This window comes from Chamaea fasciata, unplaced genomic scaffold, assembly GCF_029207755.1.
Source record: "Chamaea fasciata isolate MVZ Bird 193981 ecotype frontalis unplaced genomic scaffold, bChaFas1.0.hap1 SCAF_11, whole genome shotgun sequence".
NCBI classification, from domain to species: Eukaryota; Metazoa; Chordata; class Aves; order Passeriformes; family Sylviidae; genus Chamaea; species Chamaea fasciata.
Window position 1 is genome coordinate 5,036,070 of NW_027094096.1, and position 20,108 is coordinate 5,056,177.

The 20,108-nt window shown below is 54.7% G+C and overlaps 2 protein-coding genes across 2 annotated transcripts; both read left to right on the forward strand.

Annotated features, from left to right (window-relative positions):
* The first annotated feature begins 945 nt into the window (after nucleotides 1-945).
* On the forward strand, nucleotides 946-10,385 carry PTTG1IP (PTTG1 interacting protein). The gene is made up of 7 exons (XM_066194060.1): nucleotides 946-1,048; nucleotides 3,684-3,736; nucleotides 4,707-4,815; nucleotides 7,419-7,524; nucleotides 7,631-7,696; nucleotides 8,061-8,107; nucleotides 9,610-10,385. Exons 1-7 carry the CDS (start codon nucleotides 964-966, stop codon nucleotides 9,651-9,653), a joined length of 510 nt encoding a protein of 169 aa, XP_066050157.1. The 5' UTR covers nucleotides 946-963; the 3' UTR covers nucleotides 9,654-10,385.
* A 6,768-nt stretch (nucleotides 10,386-17,153) lies between these two features.
* LOC136295485 (small ubiquitin-related modifier 3-like) lies at nucleotides 17,154-19,773 on the forward strand. The gene is made up of 4 exons (XM_066194065.1): nucleotides 17,154-17,231; nucleotides 17,447-17,575; nucleotides 18,902-18,967; nucleotides 19,274-19,773. The coding sequence occupies exons 2-4, from the start codon at nucleotides 17,474-17,476 to the stop codon at nucleotides 19,334-19,336; spliced, it is 231 nt and encodes a 76-aa protein (XP_066050162.1). The 5' UTR covers nucleotides 17,154-17,231; nucleotides 17,447-17,473; the 3' UTR covers nucleotides 19,337-19,773.
* The last annotated feature ends 335 nt before the right edge of the window (nucleotides 19,774-20,108 follow it).

Below are 20,108 nucleotides of genomic sequence, written 5' to 3' on the forward strand. Positions count from 1 at the left end.
TTGGGTGTGAGGGCAGGGGTGTTTGGCTTTGCCCAGGAGGGAGCACCTAGCGTGCTGTGTGTCACAAAATTCATGCCTGGCCCGTGCTGACCTAGGTGCCAAGTCGGGATGCAAGGCTTGGAATTACAAGTGTAAATATTTATTCACGGGCATGTGATGTCCCAGCCAAATCAGGGCACCCAGGTGTGGTTTTTATGAGGTTCTTACATCCATCAAGCACTCAGGTACAACACAAATTGACTGAGCACTGACACCTACACTAACACATCTCCAGTCGCAGTAATACTTGGCAAAGCCACGTTCTTTCTGCTTGTCTGTTGATCCAGGAGTCCCTGAGCCCCTCTGGCTGCAGTGAGTGTCCTGTGACACCAGCCGAGGCTGGGAGGGTCTCAGAGCCTGGGATGCTGAGGTACCTTGGTCATCCCAGGGATAAAGCTGTTCTTTATCCTTCGGGGGCTGCTCTAAGCCTCCCAAAAGCAAAGTCCTTCTCTCCGGGGCCGGGCTGTTTGTTTTACTTCAGCACGAACAATACCGAAGTCTGCAATAAAACTCCACTACCTCATCACACCGCGGTGTGTCATGAGGACTAATATGTATTTTACCATTAACGCGCTTCCGTGCTATAAAGATGAACGGCCGCGGGAAGGGATGCGGGACCCTTTGTGCCGGGTTTGCGCAGGGGCAGGCGGTGGCTCTCCCGGGGAGAGGTGCGGAAAGGCCGGTTCTCTCCCCTTCCTTGCCAGCCTCCTCCTGCTGCTCCCGCGGGGGTCTGGCCCCCTCCTGCGGTCCCGCTCGGCTCCGGCAGCCCCGGGGGTCTCTCCCCGCCGGCGACAGCTCCTCCACCCGCCGCCCCAGCCGGCAGGTCGGCCCCGCTGCCCCTCGGAGGGGCCGCCCCCGGCCCGCCCCCGGCCGGCCCTACAATAGCGGCGGTGCCGCCCCGGCGCGTCCCGGCCCCGCTCCGCCATGGCCCCGGCGCTGCGGCTCTGCGCGCTGGCCCTGGCCCTGGCCCTGCTGCCCGCCGCCCTCGCCGCGCAGGACGTGGCCGGAGGTAAGCGGTGACCGCCGTGGGGATGGAGGGGTCCGGGCGGCCGGTGCTCCTCCCACAGAACCCCAAAATCCCGGGCGGGCGGTTGCTCTGGGTCCCGTTTTTGCGGGATGTCCGGTGCGGGCAGCAGGCGGGCACAGCGTGGGCTGCGTGCCGGCGCCCACCGGGGCCGGGTGGCCTCTGTGCAGGGCGATGTGGCCACTCGGAGCGGGCAGCCAGGGCCGGGAGGAAGGGCCCTGACCCTCGCTGGGAGTTCCGCAGGGTGGGATCCCGTGCAGCCCGGTGTGTCCCTTCGAGTTCGGCAAAGTTGAGTGGGTGCTGGAAGTGGAGCTTTGCTCGCCGCTTTTCTAGTGTTCACTGCCATGGAACTTCCATGCCCAAAGGAGCTGTGGCTGCCCCATCCTTGAAAGTGTCCAAGGCCAGGTTGGATGGGGCTTGGAACAGCCTGGGATAGCGGGAGGTGTCCATGCCCATGGTGGGGGGGTGGGACATGATGGGCTTAAAGCCGTTCCTACCCAAGCCCTTCTATGATTCCATGATTTAGTGATGATAACAGCTCAGGTAAGAGAGCTGCTTACCTTCCCTGACCAGGGGGCAGTCACTGGGCAGCCAGGCTCCTGCTGATGGCCCTTTGAAGGGTAGGGAAGACTGTCTGGGGCATCCTCAGACCAGGAAGAAGATGGATGTTGTCAGATATGGATGGGTGGGCAGCAGCGGGTGTCCAGCTGCTCCCCCTTAGCGAGTGGGGGATGGAGCATAGCCCCCAGAAGCGCTGCACCAGCTGGAGAAGAAGCTGTAGCAGAGGGTGGGGTTGACAGCCTTCAGAGTGTCCTAAGAAGTCTGCCCCCTCTTCCAAGCCAGGAACTGTTCTCCATGTGATGATGCCTGCAGGGAGGAAGTTGAGGACCAGCATGTTTTTCTCTTCCTTCCACCCCAAGCCATTCACTTCACTCCTCTTGTAGCCAGCTGTCAAAAGCATTACCCAGGTGGCTTCTAGCACAGCAAGAGCTGCTGTCCTACCTCTGTCCCTGAGGGGTGCAGTGCTTCCTGCGCCAGCCCATGTGAGATGTCTGGTCACCTGAGATGGGCCATTTGGACAAACCAAATCTTGAAGAGCTGCCGTGTCCTCGAAGCAGCCTCTTCCCAAACAGCTGCAAGTGGGTGGCTTTGGCTTCATGACTTGGAAGATGATCCCCAGCTAGGGATGCCAGGAGAGGGGATACCCCTGGGGAAAGCAAAGCCCAGTTAAAGCCAGATTCTGCTTTTGCCCACCACTGGCTTCCTGTGGTGTGGGAGGGTGTTCTGTGACTCCTGATAAAGAGCAGTCCCGAGGCAGCACAGGCACCATTGTGCTTTTCCGGCCTCAGTTGAAGAAATGGGGAAGATGCAGCTTCAGAGTGTTTGAAATCTGCAATCTCAGCCTCTCTGGGTGTGTAAACACCCTTATCTGAGCTATGTTAATCAATTGCCCAGTTGTTTGGAGGGCTGCACAGAGCATGTGACTGCTGACAGTGGGTCATAGCTGAGGGTTCCTGCCAGCTGGAGGGAGAAAATGCAGCTTTGCTGATTGTGAGAGTGGAAAACAAGCACCTCTGGGATTGATTTTTTCCTGATTACGACACTGCAAAGCAGTGATCCTTCATCCAGCAGTGAGTGGTCAGGCTAATTGACCCTTTCCTTTTAAACCACTGTCAAACAGGCTGCTGCTTAGACTCTTCAGCAGGAGTCAGTTTTAAATGTCTCATCCTTGAGGGCTTGGCAAATCACCCTTCCTGAGGATCTGGGGAAGCACACCAATGAATTGCAGGTGAATATCCTGCAGGAAGACACTTTTCAAGAGCACTGCTGGGAGCTGTTGCTAAGCTCAGAATGGGGGCTGGACTGGGCCAGCTTGTCCTGTGTTCAGGTTCAGACCTTCTCCATTCCCCTGCCCAGCTGGATGCTTCCCGTGGGGATGCCATCATCCATGGTGGCGCTGGTCCTGAGAGCCACCTGCATGTACAGAACTGGGGTCTTCCTCTGCCACATGGAGGTGGAAACAGGTTCTGAACATGAGCACAGATTTTGGCTGCAGTGCTGTTCCTGCTGGCTGGACTGTCCCCTGCTGAAGGCAGATCTGGATGAACTGCCTGGGGTAGGGTGTGGCCCTCATGTGCAGCAGGAGGCCTCCTGCAGGATCTGTAGCTCTATGTGTCCCCATGTGCTCCTCTGCTTCTCCTGGTAGCAACTTCTGTGTCTGGGGCTTGTTTGCTTGAGCTGCTCCATCATCTGGTGCTGCAGGACTGTACTACCTACCCAGTGCTTGCCCTCATCCTCATAGGGTCCCTCCAGACTGACTTTAGCCGTGTCCCCTGGCTGCCCTGCTGCCATAGCAAATGCTCAGGCTTTTAGGGAACTAAAACCCAAGAGAGGAACTCACAGCTTAGGGCTTTGTCAGCAGAGCAAGGCAGGTGAACTTCCATTTATGTTTGGGCCTCCCACTGTGACATGGAGCATGTGCTAAAGCTGGTGGCTCTTGCAGCAGCAGCACGCGTTGCTGCTGGTCCAGTGGTGGGTAGGAGCAGGCTTGGAGGAGCCCAGAGTTTTAAACCACTGAAGCTCTTCAAAGTCCTGAAGTGTCTTTTTTTCCTTCCTGCAGATTGTCGCCAGTATACGAACAGGAGCTGTGAAGAGTGCCTGAAAAATGTCACCGTGAGTAGCAGCAGTGAGCCTTCCAACCTCTCACCATGCCTGAAAACATTTCCTTCCTGGAAAGGGGGGCTGGTCCCCTGCCCTTGTCCCAGACATGCTGCAAATTCCACCCACCTATGAGGGTGAGAGGGCAATCCCTCTCTGGTGCTCTGGGAGGAGGTTGCTAGAAACTGGGTGGGTTTTGCCGTGTGCTTTTTGATTAGAGTAAATGAATTGCTGAGCTGCTTCCTCATGGATGGGCGATGTGCTTGGAGAAGGGACTGAGTGGGCTGGGCTGGCTGGTCAAGTTCCCCTCCAGCAGTCTGTGCCGTGGCACTGGGTGGGTGCAGGATGTGTACTGGTGTCCTGCCAGTCTCCGCTGCCTTATCGCAGATATCAGCAAACTGGAGCTTGAGTCAGATCTTGCAGCTGATGTAGCCAGAACCAGTTTGACCAAACACCGCTGAATGCTGGGGTTGGGGATTGGAGCCACCAGGAGAGGAGTTGTGCAAAGCTCTGCAGATAGTCTACTAGTGGCTGGGCACACGCACACCTGTCCTGCTCATCAGCTCTGTGTGTGAAGAGTGCTTTGTCTCCAAGAGTTTCTTCTTATCCCAAAAATAAACATAAAGGATTTGTGTCATTAATTGTGCAAGCCATGCTGGGTTTCTTAAGGCTGTCCTGGGCAGGGCCGGTAGTTGGCTCAATGATCCTTGGGAGTCCCTTTCAAGTCAGGATAGTCTACGATTCTAAGCTAGGAGAAGGATTCTCAGCATCTTTACTTGCTCTAGAACTCTGCACTCCCCTTGCCTGCCTCTCCTGCTGTGACCTGTGCTGACACAGCTCTTACTCCTGAGCACCCGGTTGCTGCTGGGTGGTATCTGGTTCCCGTGAGCCAGCAGCAGTGGCCCTGTGCCGTGGCTGCCAAAGCAAAGCGTGGGTCACTGGCAGTGCCCCAGTAACGCTGTGCTGCCTGCTTGCTGTGTTCCAGTGCCTGTGGTGTGCCAGCAGCAAGAGGTGCATGGAATACCCCGTCCGAAGAATCCTTCCCCCGGCCGACCTGTGTGAGCTGCGCTCTGCACGCTGGGGAGTCTGCTGGGGTGAGTGCCAGCCTGGGGTGATGGCTGTGTGAGTGCTTGCTGCTGGTGGGAGGTTCCCCTGCCTCCCCATCTCTCTGCCAGTGTAGCAATGACAGGTTGAAGTCAGTCAGGGTTCTGCAAACTTCCTGAAGTGTGGGTGGGCAAGCGGAGTATGAGCAGTTCCCTGCCTTCTGGCAAGTAGGACCCGTGAGGATTTAGCTACTCCAAAATACATCCCTTATGCTTTGGTGTGATGGAGGCTCCAGACGTGGCTAGCGCCTGGGAACAGGAGTGGAAGGTTCTCTGTGGGCCTGTGCAGCCCTTTCTGGTGGAGATCTCTCCTCTGCAGCTGGCACGTCACTTGGTGCACTGCTTCTGGCTCTTCATGTGGCTGCTGTCCCAGGTGGGCTCCTGGAACCAGGGGTGTTGTGACTTCTCTGGGAACCTGTGTGTGCTTCTAGGTGCTGAGTGTACCATGGTCCTGCTCAGCTCTTACCCACCTGAGAAAAAAAACCTCTTCTAAAACTACCCCTGCACATACAGGTCTCCTCTGGGAGCTTTGTCTGGAGGACAGCTGGCTCTTGGCTGCCTCTCCTCCCTGCTGCTCTGTTTTCTGAAGGATTTCTGGAGACATTGGTGCCTTGTTTAGACAGAGCTTAGTGCATGTTCATGCTCAGACAGGAGGCAGCTTTTGGGGACTGGAGCAGGGAGAAAGCAAGGTGGGGCTTGGTTGCTGTCACCCACCCCCTTGATGAGGAGCCTGGAGCTGAATTGTCGTTTCCTGTCATCTGTTGTGCTCGAGGCCGGGCTCTCTCGCCTGCCCACAAGAGTTCAAACTGCTCTTATGCTCATGGAGGAAGAATCTCCTCTTTGTGAGCCCTGTGGTATGCTTTTCTGAAAGTTCTGTAAGACCTTGAAATACCAGTTTTAATGTGAGCAGCTTCACAAAAGGTTTCATTATAGAAGAACACATTCCTTAGCTTGCAAAACTTGCTGTAGAGATTAGTCCTGTGGGAGATTAGCTCTTACGTGAGCCTGCATTTTTGGTGTGTGTGACTTAGGCTCTGTCATCAGCTGGAGGAGTGCCTGGTGCTCTGCCACAGACCTCTCTGTGTGGGAAGGGAGGAACTGAACCCCAGGCTCGTCCTGAAACCCCAAAAGGATTTCAGAAGCACTGATGCTGCTGCAGGCTTTGAAAACAATTTCAGTGGTGGAGTCAGCTCAGCCTGGTGTACCTGAAAGAGGATGTATTTAGAACAGATAAAATGAAGAAGCTTCTTACAATGAGGATGATGAGGCACTGGCACAGGTTGCCAAGAGAGATGGTGAATGCGCCATCCCTGAAAACATTCAAGGTCAGGTTGGATGGGACTGTGAGAAGCCTGGTCTAGTGAAAGATGTCCCTGCCCATGACAGTGTTGGACTAAATGACCTTCAGAAGTTCTCTGAGCAGGTTCAGGTGCACTGAGATTTCTGTAACCCGGCTGTTGTGTGCAAAGCGACTCCTAAACAAATATTTCCACAGGCTCAAGCCTCTGAACAGCCTGAATCATACTTGGAAGAAACTCCTGCTTTGTTGTTGCCTGAAATCCTTGGCATCTAGATGTGCCAGTTTTGGCTGGTGTCTCTACTGCCATTACTGCAGCAGCTGGGTAGGATGAGCAGGGACCAGGGCTCACGGCTGCTGCTTCACCGTGTTCCAGCAGGTTTTGTTCTGTGTGTGGGCGAGCAGATCCCCCCAGGCCTGGGGAGACATGGCAGTCAGGTGCAGGAAGCAGGACTTGGCCTTCAGCTGCCTGAGCAGCACTGCTGATCCCAAGCTGATAAATCCCTACAGCTCTTGTTTCAGTTTTCCTCTTGCCCAAGGACTACAGACACCTCTAAGTGCTCATCTCATCAGAGATGGCTCCTGAGGCTGCCTCCCACGGACGGTAATTTCTCCCTGTCAGAGTTTGTTCCTTAGCCCTGAAGCCTTCAGTTGTTGGGTTTTTTCCCTTGATGGTTACTTTTTACCTGGATTACTGATTAAGATAGCTTTGCTCCTGTTTCTGCCAGAGGAGTTTGACCTGAATACATTTGTCCTTGCCTTTTTTCATAGCCAGTAGCTGGCACGCCTGTTAGCAGGTACATGTACTCAGCTGGCGTTAATTTGTGGGTACCAACACTTGGTATATCTACAGCTAACAATGTCCACTTGCTTTCCCAGGTGGTTACACATCTCCAGCCCAGTGACTGAAGCTGCTGGGTGTCAGTAGTTGTATGCTCATAAACAGGACAAGAGCACATGGCTGTAGAATAAGAGGAAATGGCCTCAAGTTGCACCGGGGGAGGTTTGGGTTGGATATTAGGGAAAAAAATTCTTCACTCAGAGGGTGTCAGACAGTGGAACAGGCTGCCCAGGGCAGTGGTAAAGTCACCATCCCTGGAAGTATTTAAACAACATGGAGCTGTTGCACTTGGGGACATGGTTTACTGGAAGACCTTGCAGTGCTGGGGGAACAGTTGGACTTGATGAACTTAGAGTGCTTTCCCAACATTAATGATTCTGTGATCCTGTGATCCTATATTGTAGCTCCAGGCAGCTGTGTCTGTGTGTGCTAAAAACGTTTTGTCAAATCCTGCAGTGAACTTCGAAGCCCTGATCATTGCAATGTCCGTGGTGGGAGGAACACTTCTGATCATGTTGGGGGTCTGCTGCTGCTGCTGCTGTTGTAAGAAAAAGAGTAAAAAGCAAGTATCGGGGGGGTCCCCTGATTGTGTGGAGCAGCTCAGATGCAGCCATGTGCTGCTGCAGAGCTGAGTGCTGAGTGCACTAAGGGGCTTTTCTGTCTACCAGGCCAGACAAGGATGATGAGAGAGCAGCCAGGGAGCGGGAGAAGAGGCGGGTGCGGCAGGAGGAGAGGTGAGTTTGTACCACAGGCCCTGAGACTGCAGAATGAATTGGCTCCCGTCTGTGCCTTCAAACACGATGCCAGGAGGCACGTGGGGCTCAACACATGCCGTCAGTGGCTGCTTCAGCTCTAGCTCACACGCAAGCCTCATGAGGAATGTCATACTGGGGTGACTCGTAGCATCACAAGCACTGTGTATGCAACTCCCCGAGGGCTGCTGACTCTGGTGGTCCCCAGAGCCTCCAGGAGGTGGGAGGCTTAGCAAACCTGCCAGTCTGGAGCTCCCTTGGTTGGGAATAAGCAAGGAGCTCTGGCTCTTGTTCTCTTTTCTATCACCAGTTACTGACTCACGGCTTTCCTATTTGCTTCTTGCAGGAGAGCGGAGATGAAATCACGTCATGATGAAATCCGAAGAAAATACGGTACAGTGCTGGCATGAGTGATTCAAACTAAGCTTTAGATGAAGTAGTCTCAGTAACTCTGCTCCTTGCCATGGTTACAGCTGTAGGGGAGAGCTGGCCAGCAGGGAAAACATGGTCCCTGCTTCTCTTGGCTCAGAGCAAGTGTAGAGATGCTGGGGTCATGGTGTGTGAGCCCACACAGGGGCTGTTTTTCCTGGACAGGGAAGAGGAAGTGTATAATGTTCCCCAGAATGTGTCCTCCGAGCTTACCATGTGGGAGAAGCTGATGGAACTTGACTGGAGCAGAAGCTGGCAGACACAGCACCATCATAATGCTGTTACCCTTCAGGCACAGCCCTCCAGTAGCTCTGTGGTGAGCTAGTAGCTGGGGAGCCAGCAGCCTGGGGTATAGGGCCAGGTAGGAATCAGAATGCCCACAGCTGCAGGAATGCAGAGCAGGCACCAATCCCACCCCAATCACACTGTGCTGTCAGCAGTTCCCCTGGGGTGTATCAGTCCCCTGGGGATGGGAGTACACAGCCTCCCCCCTGGGCTGGACTGGCCGTCAGGTGAGTCCCATGGACCTGGGCCAGGTCTGGACCTACCTGAGGGGAACATCAGCTTGGAAGGAAGCAGGGAACAGGCAGTTGCTTTGTGCAGGGGAAGGTCTCTCCAGCCTGCCCATTAGGGCTGCTGGGGGCTCTGCCTGTGTGTGGCTGTGGAGCAGTTGGGCTCATGCATGCTGCACTTGGTGGTCTCTGGCTTTAGGGGGGCTGTAGGGAAAACTAGAGACCTTTTCTCTGCCTGCAGCTGCTGCCTGCTGCAGGTCCAGGTTAGACAGGACATTCCAGGGCCTCTGGATGGGCTGCCTCCTTTGGGGAAGAAAGATCAGGCAAAGCTGTGCCTGAAGGAGCTCTTGGTGGGGGAAGCACCTTCCTGTGGAAGACCTGTGCTCTGGGGCTGTCTTGCCATGTCAGGGCTGTCTTGCTGCAGCCTGACCCCAGAGTTTGCAATCTTGTCCTTTGTGGCTGTTCTTCTTCAAGTGTTGAGCTGGGCAAGCGGCAAGCAGCATGGCTTGTTGCTAGCCCAAAAGTCAGCCCCATAGCCTGCCTTTGCTGTTTCCCAATCTCAATGCAGGAGCAGGGAAGCAAGTCTAAGAACACTTTTAATTTCATTTGGGTCTGGGCTCTCTGCTGGTAAGTCCAGTCTGACAGAAGGGGTGTGCAGAGGGAGCACTCTGGAAGACTAGCCAGGCTGCTTTACCTGGGCTGTACATGGACTGCCTGGGAGAGGAGTTTGCCATCAGGTCAGGCTTCTCAGTGGATGTCTCCTCTAGTGCAGAAGGGGAGAGTGAAACGGTGAGGACTGTGGGCACTGCTCAAGTAAGGGCAGTGTTTTGGGAGAACTGCAGCTGGGAGGCTTGAGGAAGCTCAAATGACAGAGTCGTTTCCCCGGACTGGTTTTCTTGCTGGCCATGACCAGTGTGGGAGCTGCTGTCTGAACAAACCTCTCTTCTTTTCTAGGCCTGTTCAAGGAAGAGAACCCTTATGCAAAATTTGAGAATTAGCATCTCCAGACCCACCCACCCACCCTGGTGAAGAGTGCCTTCTGCAGAGCCAAAAGTCTCCCCCACCACCATGGTGTCACTTCAGCTGCCACAGAGGATGACCCAAATGCTTGGTGACACCATTGTCCCCACTCTAGGTGCTTGGTCTGGCCAGAGCTTTGCTCTTGCCCTGCTGGTGCAAGAAACCCTGATGGCTATACTGGAGGATGGTGCATTTCTTCTCACTCACCCTGGCGGTGGTTGTGGTGTCCAAAGCAATGCACATAATAGTCCTTGTCCCAGCCAAGGGCAAAAGCAAGGTCACATCTCCCTCACTCCTGCCTCACCAAGAACACTTCATGCACACAGAGCTAGGCTCTTCTGCTCTGGCCCCCACCTTTTTTTTTTTTTTTTTTTTTTTTTTTTTTTTAGTATATGCAAAAGCCAGCAAGAGTTTCCTGACATATAGGTCAGCAGGAAGCTTTGGCTATCACTCCAGGTGCCTGCACTTATCCCAGCACATTAGCAGTCCTCTCAAAGAGCACAAGTTTCTGGTGATCTGGTGCTTCCAGGAGGAAGGTCTTATGTGCACCTTCTCACTTGCAACTAATGTGGGGAAATGCCCCAACTCTCCTACCTCTCTGTGCCTTTCTAGAAGGTGGTCTTTGGCTCAATGGCCACATCTGTTAGCAATACTGTAAGTTTCAAGTGCATTTACAATATGCTGACTGTATATTAAACTGATTCAATTACTGTTCTGGTCTGAAAGAGTTTAATTCTGCTTCCACGGCAGGCACAGGTTGGCAGCAGTGGCTGATGGAGTTGTCACTGTTACATGGGTCTGACTCATTGAGAGTAGCTGGGGGAGGCAGAAGCAAGGCTGCCTTGGGCTCTTGGCTGGGCTTGAAAGGAGTCATCTGTTCCCAGAGATGTTCAGGCGTTAGGCAGAGCTTGGGATGGAAGTAAGGCTGCTCTCTAAGGAAGGAGCTGGGTGTTCCGGCAAGAGTTTGGCCTTTTGTCCCCTGGCATTGCTAGGAGAGAGCCCTCGTGTACGTGGGGTGGCCTGGGGGCTCAGCCTGCAGCCCGAGCTGTGTAAGGGAGCTGGGGTGGGAAGGGGGATGGAGCCGCCTGCTCCGGTGCCTGCCCAGGGCTGGCCAGGCAGCACCCACAGCCCCCGTGCAGGGACTGTGAGAGTCTGGGCTGAGGAAAGCTGCCTGTGGCCTCCTGCCAGGCAGGAGGACTCCCTGGGCTGCCGTGGGCTGGGGTGAAAGGCTCCCTGTGCGCAGAGGGCTTGTGGAGCCCAGCACAAGCTGCTCCAGCTGAACTCGAGGAGCTGCAGCGGCCAGGAGCCCTCGCTGCTGCTGCCGCTGCCCGGGCTGTGCCCGGGCCCTGCCTGCTGCCAGCACGCCCCAAGGGCAGCACTTGCAGGTGGCTTCTAATGCAGAGTGTCCCTGGCTGCTGCCAGGAGAGACCCGGGTGGGAGGAACAAAGGGAATGACTGACGGGCTCTCGTGGGGGCTGCCGGGCAGGGGCTGACAGCGCTGTGTCCGGGTGTGCAGGGCAGGGAGGTGATGATTCAAAGAGATCCCCGTCTGCCTTGAACCTCCTTGTGCATTGGAGAGGATCTGTGGAGCCCAGTAAAGAGAAGGGAAAGTGCTGATAAGGGTCCTGACTGTGCCCTGGGCTTCCCTGCGTGTGCTGGCCCAAAGGGCCTGTGGCGCCTCTGCCACCCAAAGGTACAGGGAAAGCTGTGGGGGCTTTGTTTGAGAGCCAGCAACATCCAGGGACAGCTGGTGCTAAAGCCTTTGGAGCTGCCTTTCCCCTGCTGGGCTGCACCAGGCTCCAGGACCCTTCCTGCCCTGGGACTGGGACGAGGAAATTCATTTTGGGTTCCCTGAGCACTCTCACTGGCCCTGCTCCCAGCACAAAAGGGGTGGCACCTCTGAACCCATCAGGGATGGGGGACCCCTGTAAGCAAGTTCCTCTTCCCGAGACCCCACCTGTGCCTGGCTCTGTCCTCCTCTGCTGAGCCAGGACAGCAGAGATCTGCTGGGAGCCAGGCCCTGCCTGGCTGGAATGTGACCATGCCTGGGGACAAGCAGAGGCCATGCCATGCTGCCAGGACGGCACTCCATGTCCCTGGACAGAGGCGCTGTGTCCTCTGAGCTCATCCTGAGCTCATCCTGTTCTCCAGCATCCTCATCCCAGGGCTGCCTGCCATAGCCTGGGGTAGAGCTACTCCTGATGTTTCTAATTCCTCCTTTGAAGGTTGCTGTGTGCAGGGATCACGGGCCTGATGCACTGAAAACCTGGTGAACTCTTCGGCTTGACTGGGCCATGGTGGGGAGGTGAAGCTGTGTCCTTGGGTGGCCAAGGTGCCTGCTCAGGTCTGGGAAGAAGCACCTGCAGCATAACTGACAGTGGAGCCCGGCAGCTAAGAAGACATTTCATGAGGATTAACTGGTCCTTTGCAGGGCTGCCACGATGGAAAGCTGCCCTGACTGGGATGGGGAAGCAGACAGTGATGGGGACACCACAGCTGAGGAGTGGGACAGTGCCCCACCACCTGCACTGGATACTAGTGGGAGGATGCACAAGGGAACTTGGAAAGAAGGGGTTAACGAGATGTAGCAGGGAGCTTGGCTTTGAGCCCAAGGAGAGTTTAACAGCCCTGCACATAAAGGCAACAAAAAGCTGGCACTAGGCCCATGCCAACCATGTGATAGGAAAGGTGGGACAAACAGCCAGCACTCTGAGAGGTGAAATCCCGAGGACAGACCGAGCTGTGAGCACAGGCTCCCCAGCTGCGGGTGGATAACTGTGCTGGCCTGGCCTGCTGTTATCACAGCCTCTTCCATTCCATTCACAGCAGGGCTGTGGTGGCAGCAGCAGCAGGGCCCTGGAGGTGCCCGGTGCTGGAGAGTCTCTGCCAAGCAGCCTCAGTCTCATTGTGGAGGGCACAGAATGATTCCAAAGAGGTGGCTTCAGTGTGTAGTGCTGCAATGGTATTTTCAGGAAAAGTGGTGGAAGAGGCAAACAATTCAACAGATCCTATGTTGTGTTCCAGAGCTGCTGTATTTGAAGGGGAAATGCTCACTGGGGCTGATAAATGATGGCCCAGACATTTCTCATGAGCTTGGAGAAAGCAGGAGGCTTGGGGGAGGCAGAACTTTGCAAATAAGCTCTGCCCTATGAGGAAGTGGTTTTAAACTGCTGATAGTGATTTTAAAGTAGAGGGTGTTGGTCAGCAGTATGAAGCTGAGATAGAGGGTGATCATCAGCAGTGTAGCCCAGGCACCAGTACTGGGACCGGTCCTCTTCCTTTTTGATAGTGGGCCTGAATAATGGGGCCCAGGGCACCCTCAGCAAGTTTGCTGAATTTCCTACGGTGGGAGGAGCTGCTGAGACACCAGAGAGTGATTCTGCACCCACAACAAGCTGGAGAAATGGGCCGACAGAAAGTGCAGAAAGTCCTGAAGTTAGACCAAGGGCTATGCAGGGTCCCGTCCCTGGGGAGGTGCAGCCCCAGGCACCAGCACACACCAAGGGAAGCAGCTCTGCAGAGCAGGTCCTGGTGAGTGTCAGTGGCACAGCCCCACCCCAGCAGGGACTTTCTGGAAGGGAGCTGGGCCGACACTGAGGTGTGCAGCCCACTGCCAGGTGGGCTTCGTGCCACAGAATCTGTCTTTGGGGATGGCGGAGCTCCTGGGTGTGCCCCTCAGAGCTCTGTGACATCGCCACTCACGATCACTATGACATCGCTTGTGGAACTATCAACACTAGCCCTGGGCAGTGCCACAGCGCTCAGGCTGTGACCCAGTAGCAGCCGAGGAGCCTCCGAGCGCTGCCAGTGTCCGAGGAGGCTGTGTGCTAGAGGTGTACGCGAGCGTCTTCTGAGTGCCGGCAGGGACTGAGGAGCCTCTGGGTCCCACGAGGGGTCGAGGAGCCTCTGAGTGCCCCAAGTGGAAGCCCAGCCTTCAAGTCCTGCCAGCAGCTGGGAGAAACCGAGTCCGGGAGCAGCCATGGCAGAGGTCAGGCCAGAGCCTTCAGCGCCGCGGGCCGTCAGGGTGTGCCGCATCTGCGTGGCTCTCCTGCGAAGCCCCGCTGCCGTGGAGCCCTGCGGACACGTTTTCTGCCGGGCCTGCATCCAGCCCCAGGCTGCCCCCGAGGCCGCCGCCACCTGCCCGGTCTGCCAAGGGCCCATCGGGGCCGTCCGCCCGCTGCCGGGGCAGGACACCGGGGCCGGGCCGTCCCCACGGCGCCGCCGCCGCCGCCTCCATCCCTTCGTGGTGCGGTGGCGGCAGCGGCAGCAGCGGGAGGCGCGGGAGGATGCAGCTCCTGGAGGTGGCCGGCGCCGAAGACTGGCCGATGGGGATCGGGCACCGAGCCCCGTGCCCCGCCAGCGTCCCCGCAGAGAAATGGACGATCTGCAGAGGAACGGGCTGGGGCAGCTGCCGCCGAGGGAGCACGAAGCCATGGCCGCAGGGGACAACCGGCACCGCCCCGTCGTGATCGGGTTTGACAGGTGGATTCCATGGCCCGAGTGAAGTCGCAACCAGGATGCCGAGAAGAGCCTCGTCTGTTTTTTTCCGCCTCTTCGCACATTAGCGCGAGACTGGAGGAGTGGGAGCTGTGGGAGGAAACGCATGGAGTTGTAAAACTTGGGGAGAGGGTGGGATATTGATGTTAGGGATAAAATAAACTTTTTTTAAAATTCAATTTGAAGCTTTAGAAAGTAGTCATTCTTTATCAGCGCTGGAGACATGGAAGAATATCTCCTTTAATCTGATGTGTGTGGTGAAACTTCGCAACAGGGTATTTATTCCATCCTGATCATACGTATTCATTATAATGAGCCTCCTAGCTAATACACAAACACCACTTTCCTAGAAGTAATTTATATGAATTCACCTTCTACTGGAAGTCCTTTCTTGGGCCTGGAGGTCATCTAAAGGGGTGTCTGGTGGTCATATTCACTGAATGCTTCGATATTACAGGTGACCTTTCCTGGAACTTTTTCTTTGGGCATGCACTGTTGTTATTTGTTACATAACTTGCAAAAAAACCCTCTGTAGTCCTCTTGATCTGTTTCTCCACTGGTTCCAGCTACGTTTATCCTCCTTAGTGCATGCCTTTACCTCCTTCTTTTACTCCTAAAGCTCTATTCAGCAACTTCAGGGACACCAAAAATTTCTATTCTATGTGGTATTTATCAAGTCCTCCCTTTTCTTGAGACTGCCTCTTTTACACAAGTCTCAATGTTTCATTTTCCAGCACAAAGCGCTACAACAGCTGTAACTGTTAATACGAGCAAGTAGACACAATGATTACGGTGACTGCCACAAAGGCATAAAATGCGTGGTGAAAAATCCCTTTTTTAGTGAGGTCGGGTGTTAACAAGGTCCCAATGCAGCGGCCGCTCTTGCGAGCAGAGCTCCGCTCAAGGCAGAGGAAAAGCAGCAGAAGGCGGGACCCCGCAGTGGGGACGAATTCTCCCCGCAGCGACCACAGCCTCTCTCCGCTCCGAATGTCGAGAGCGCAAGAGAAAGGCTGGACCTAACGCCGTGCTCCCAGCCCAGATCTCGAGGGATCTCTGCCCTGCACAGGAAACCTCAGGGAAAGGGAGAGTAGCCAGCTGCACCCCTCCCCTGAGCTGACAACTTTGGTCTCGCTGGAGTATCCAGTCCTTATTGTCTCCTGGCACCACGTATTGGGGAAAATTCCTTGAGAGAAAAAGAAACCAAAACCAACTCCTAGACCCCAACAGGAGCCGTTCCTGCTTGCTTCTGTGCCACTTTGCTCATCTCCGAGGGGGCGCAGCTGGGAAAGGGAATGGAAATGGGAAAACCCTTTAAGACTCTAAGCATATCCCGAAGGGACCAGAATCTGTTTTCCTCACGGCCAGGGTGAGGACAGAGGCTCAGCTGGAGGTTTGGGCTAGAACCTCCTCCTCTCTCCTGGCCCCACAACACCCCTTAGGCTGGAGGAGGCAGCCCTGGCCACCGGCTCAAGGAGCACTGCCTGTGGGAGAAGTGGCCTCAGGCGGGATGGACCTCATATTTCGGGGGTTTCCTCTGAACAAGCCCAGAGCCCTTTCTGCCCCTCCCTGCACGTGCACCTCCGTCGGCACCAACCTCCTGCCCTGCTCTCATCTGGGCCCGTGTAGTGAACGAGTAAGAAGTAAGGAATGTTTTTCATCATTGCTTCTTCAAAGATTCAAGTTTGAAAATTAAAGTTGTGCTCTGCCTCTAACAAAAACTTTAGTTCCTGCCTACTTTGGAAAATAAATCATGTTTGAAGTCAGGAAGAGAGCTTGTAGTTGATGCATTAGGCGAGCAAGCAGCAAAGCTTCGATGCCTGAGAAAAGCAAAGAGTAAACTTTTTGATACATCGGGCGAACTTCAGCTGGATTCCAACCACCAGCCAATGAACCTTAAGGGAGCAAACATGAATCTGCCCACGGACATGCTGTCGCTTTGAGGTGGACATGACATTGCCGCTCTCAAAACCCTCTGTAAGCAAGTGCCACAGAAGCTGCAGCTGCTAAATGTACAAAGTGTTGGAGTCTTTGGTGTCTGCTCGTGCCCTCCCACGGTGCTGGTCCAGCTGCCTGGCTCTGCTCCCTCACTGGCTGGCTGGGCAGCTGTCGGATGGACTTCAGAGGGGAATGACCCTCTTTGAGCCAGCCTTGGACCCATGGTGGTGGTAACCTCTTCCCTGTGCTTCACGTCATTATTCTTGGCCTTTCCCCACTTTTCTCTCCTCTTGCTTTTCTCTTTCATGAAAAAATAAAGGTTGAAATATCGTTCTGGATGCCAACATTTAACCTGGTTTGTGTTTTAATCTCGCTTTTGGCTATGTTTAGAATCAAATTCTTTCCTCAGATGTGGACTGAGGCCGCCTTGCCTCTCCTCCCCTTCAGGGGATCCGAACACCCCAGCACCGGGCCGGACTGGGCTGGACTGGAGAGACTGGGCGGGCTGTGCTTTGATGGCAGGCTTCTCCTGCCGATTCCCCGCACGCAGGAGCTGCCGTGAGACCTCGGGAAGGTGCAGTCCCGACGGTGTCCCGGGCTGTCCCGGGCTGTCCCGGGCTGTCCCAGGCTGTCCAGGGGCTATCCCGGGCTGTCCAGGGGCTGTCCCGGGGTGTCCAGGGGCTGTCCCGGGCTGTCCCGGGCTGTCCAGAGGCTGTCCCGGGCTGTCCAGGGGCTGTTCAGAGACTTTCCCGGCCTGTCCAGGGGCTGTCCCGGCCTGTCCAGGGGCTGTCCCGGGGCTGTCCCGGGCTGTCTCGGGCTGTCTAGAGGCTGTCCCGGGCTGTCCAGGGGCTGTCTCGGGCTGTCCCGGGCTGTCCAGGGGCTGTCCCGGGCTGTCCAGGGGCTGTCCCGGGCGCGCCCCTCAGGTCGGTTTCCGCGCTGGAGCACAGCGCCCCCGTGCGGCTCAGCGGGGACGCGCCTGCACGCGGCCCCGCCACGCCCCTTGGTCGTTGGCCACGCCCCCAGCACGAGCCCCCGGCCACCCTCCGCCCCGCCGTGTCGGAGGAGAAGCCCAGGGTGAGGCGGGGACAGGAGCGGGAGGAGCCGGCCGGAGGGGACGGAAGGAGGTAAGAGGAGGAACGGGCAGCAGGGCGGGAGCGAGGAGCGGTCGCCCCTCCACGCCCCTGGGCATGAAGCCGCCGAGATGTCCCGGCTGCGGGGAGCGGGAGCGGGCACGGCCGAGGTCCCGCAGGATGCGGCGGGTGTTGCCAGGCCCGAGCGGGACCCCGGGGCTCACCCTGCCGGGCTCTGAGCCCGCCGCATCCTGCGGTTTTCCGTCCAGGAAGACGTGGAGACGGAGAACGAGCACATGGACCTGAAAGTCGCCGGGCAGGACGGCTCCGTGGGGCAGTTCCGAATAAAGCGGCGCACTCCGCTGGCCAAGCTGATGAAGGCGTACTGCTGCCGACAGGTACCCGCGGGCCCGGCCCGGGGCTCCCGGGGGGCTCCCGCCGACCCAAAGGGCTCCGCCGCCCCGGCCGCCCCCACGCTCCCCGGGGAAGCATCCCCGTGCTGCTGGAACCCTCGCGGCTTCTCCGCCCGGATCGTGGGACACGCCTGTGGGCAGGGTGAGGGTGTCCAGGTGTGTGGGAGAACGAAGATCTGGGATGTTGGCAACTCCTCGGTGCGGACGACTTCTTATCGCTGAATGGAAGATGCCTCTTCCTCCTCAGGTGCTCCCTAATGTCCCGTGATAAGAGTTACAAAAATTCCTCCAGTTCCGATCCTGACTCTGAGACAATTCACTAACCCTCTGTCCTGTCATCTCCAAAAACTTCATCAACTTTGAGTGCATTTTCTGCTTGGAAAACGGCACAAAATAAATTGATTTATGCCACAGCTTCCTCATGGATTGTTTCCTGCTCCCTTCCTGTGTCTCCTGCTGCCTATTGCACAGTTGTGACCGCTGTGTTCCACAGGTGTTCACTGGCTGATCTGTGTCACAGGCTGTTCCTCAACGCCATCCTGAACTGGACAGAAGGATGTATCCCCAGAGCTCAGTTCCTGAGCCTGGAGCTCCCAATGCCTCTGCTTTACACAGACCAGAGGATGGGCATGCGAATGGCTTTGGAAACTGAGTCGGATTTTGTTTGCCTTTGTCTGTTACTTGCAGGATCCTTTCTTTGCTTATTTCAAACTTTCCACTCTGCCCTGCTCTGTGCCTGCTCCACCCTGACACCTCTCTGGGTTTTTGGAGAGTTACAGGGAGTTTTAGCATTCTCGTGTGTGACAGAAGTGTCAATCACGTGGAGTTTGAAGGACTTTAGAGGGCAGAGCAAGGTCCTCAGTCCCTGATGCAAGGATTAAAGACTTCCTCATATGATTAAACATTGTCAGAACAGGATTCAGCAGGGTGGTTTGGGGGTAGAAGGGAATTTAAAGCCCATCTCATTCCACCCCTTGTCATGGGCAGGGACACCTTCCACTATCCCAGGTTGCTCCAAGCCCTTTCCAACCTGGCCTTGCACACTTCCAGGGATGGGGCAGCCACAGCTTCTGTGGGCACCCTGTGCCAGGGCCTCACCACCCTCACAGGGAAGAATTTCTTCCTAATACCTAATCTAAATGCATTTTCTCTAATCCCCCCTTGTCTTTTGTTAATTTTGTTAAGAAAAATTAAACCAGTAAATTACTGATTTAATTAAATCAGTAAATTTACTGACAGTAAATCCATGAATACTTAGTTTGGATTCAGAAACACAAGTACGGTTTCTCATATATAACTTTGAAATTGCAGGGCTTGTTAATGAGGCACGCTACGTTCCTGTTTGACGGACAGCCAATTAACGACACACCTGCACAGGTATGAAAAACACTCTTCCTGTAAATTGCTAGACAGATATTTGAATGTCTGAGTGATGATCAAAGGGACTTAAAATGATCCTGAAAGAGTTGCTGTGAGTTTAGCATGTTCCAAAAATTTGTTCAGAGTGACTGATGGAAAGTGTTTCATGTCTTAGTTAATTCAAGTTATTCCTGCAGTGCTCTGTTGCTGATTAAGAGCACAGAGCCAAGTGCTTCTGTCACCACGTGTTTTTCAAGTTTTCTGTATTACTTATAATTTCCATATTTTTAAAATGTTAAAATAATGCCTGTGTTACTCCCACAGCTGGAGATGGAACACGAAGACACGATAGAAGTGTACAAGCAGCAGACAGGTGGGGGCTGCTAAGACACAGCATCTTCTGGAGAACAGTTTGAGGATCCTCATCACACCTCACTCTCTCGTCTGTCCTTGGATTTGCTGTTTTATTAGGGAACAAATGCACATGCCAATCACACAGGGTTCTTTGAAACTTCAGAGGATATTTACCAAAGTTGCTTGTTGTCTTTAACATTCTGAGTGCACAAGTCAAAACAGTATCTGCAGGGATTGAGCTGTGTCTGAATTTAACCATTTTAAGTTCAGATTAAGTTATATGTGTTGTCTGTCTGTTGTTACCTTTTTTCTTTTTAGATTTATTTTTTGTATTATCCTTTTTTCTTTTTTTAAACTTGTGGCCTAAGCATTCATCCATGTGTTGGGACGCTGAGTGTTCATTCCTGGCTCTGGTTGGTCTTATCCCTCTGTTTTAATTATATAAATAGTTCATTTAATTTTCATGCCAAGTGTGAGCGTAAAAGTTTTGTTTTAAGCTGCGCCCGAGAGAAAGAACAGAGATGCAGGTTTTACGTTTTTAGCTTGTGTTACAAATTCAGTCAGTCCCTTGGGCAGCATCATGCCCTCAACTGGGGCTAGAACACAATGCAACACTTAGGAGAGGGTTGAAATACCTCAGGTTTACATTGTGTTTTTTCATATGATGATTAAGTGGACCAAAATATACTTTTTAATGCAGCAATGGGATTTGGTTTTTTTTCTTCCTGCACTATTGCAGAACTGGAGGTAGCAGAGCAGCTGGTCCAAAAACTTCATGCCTGTGATAGAGTTAGCTGTGTTTTTC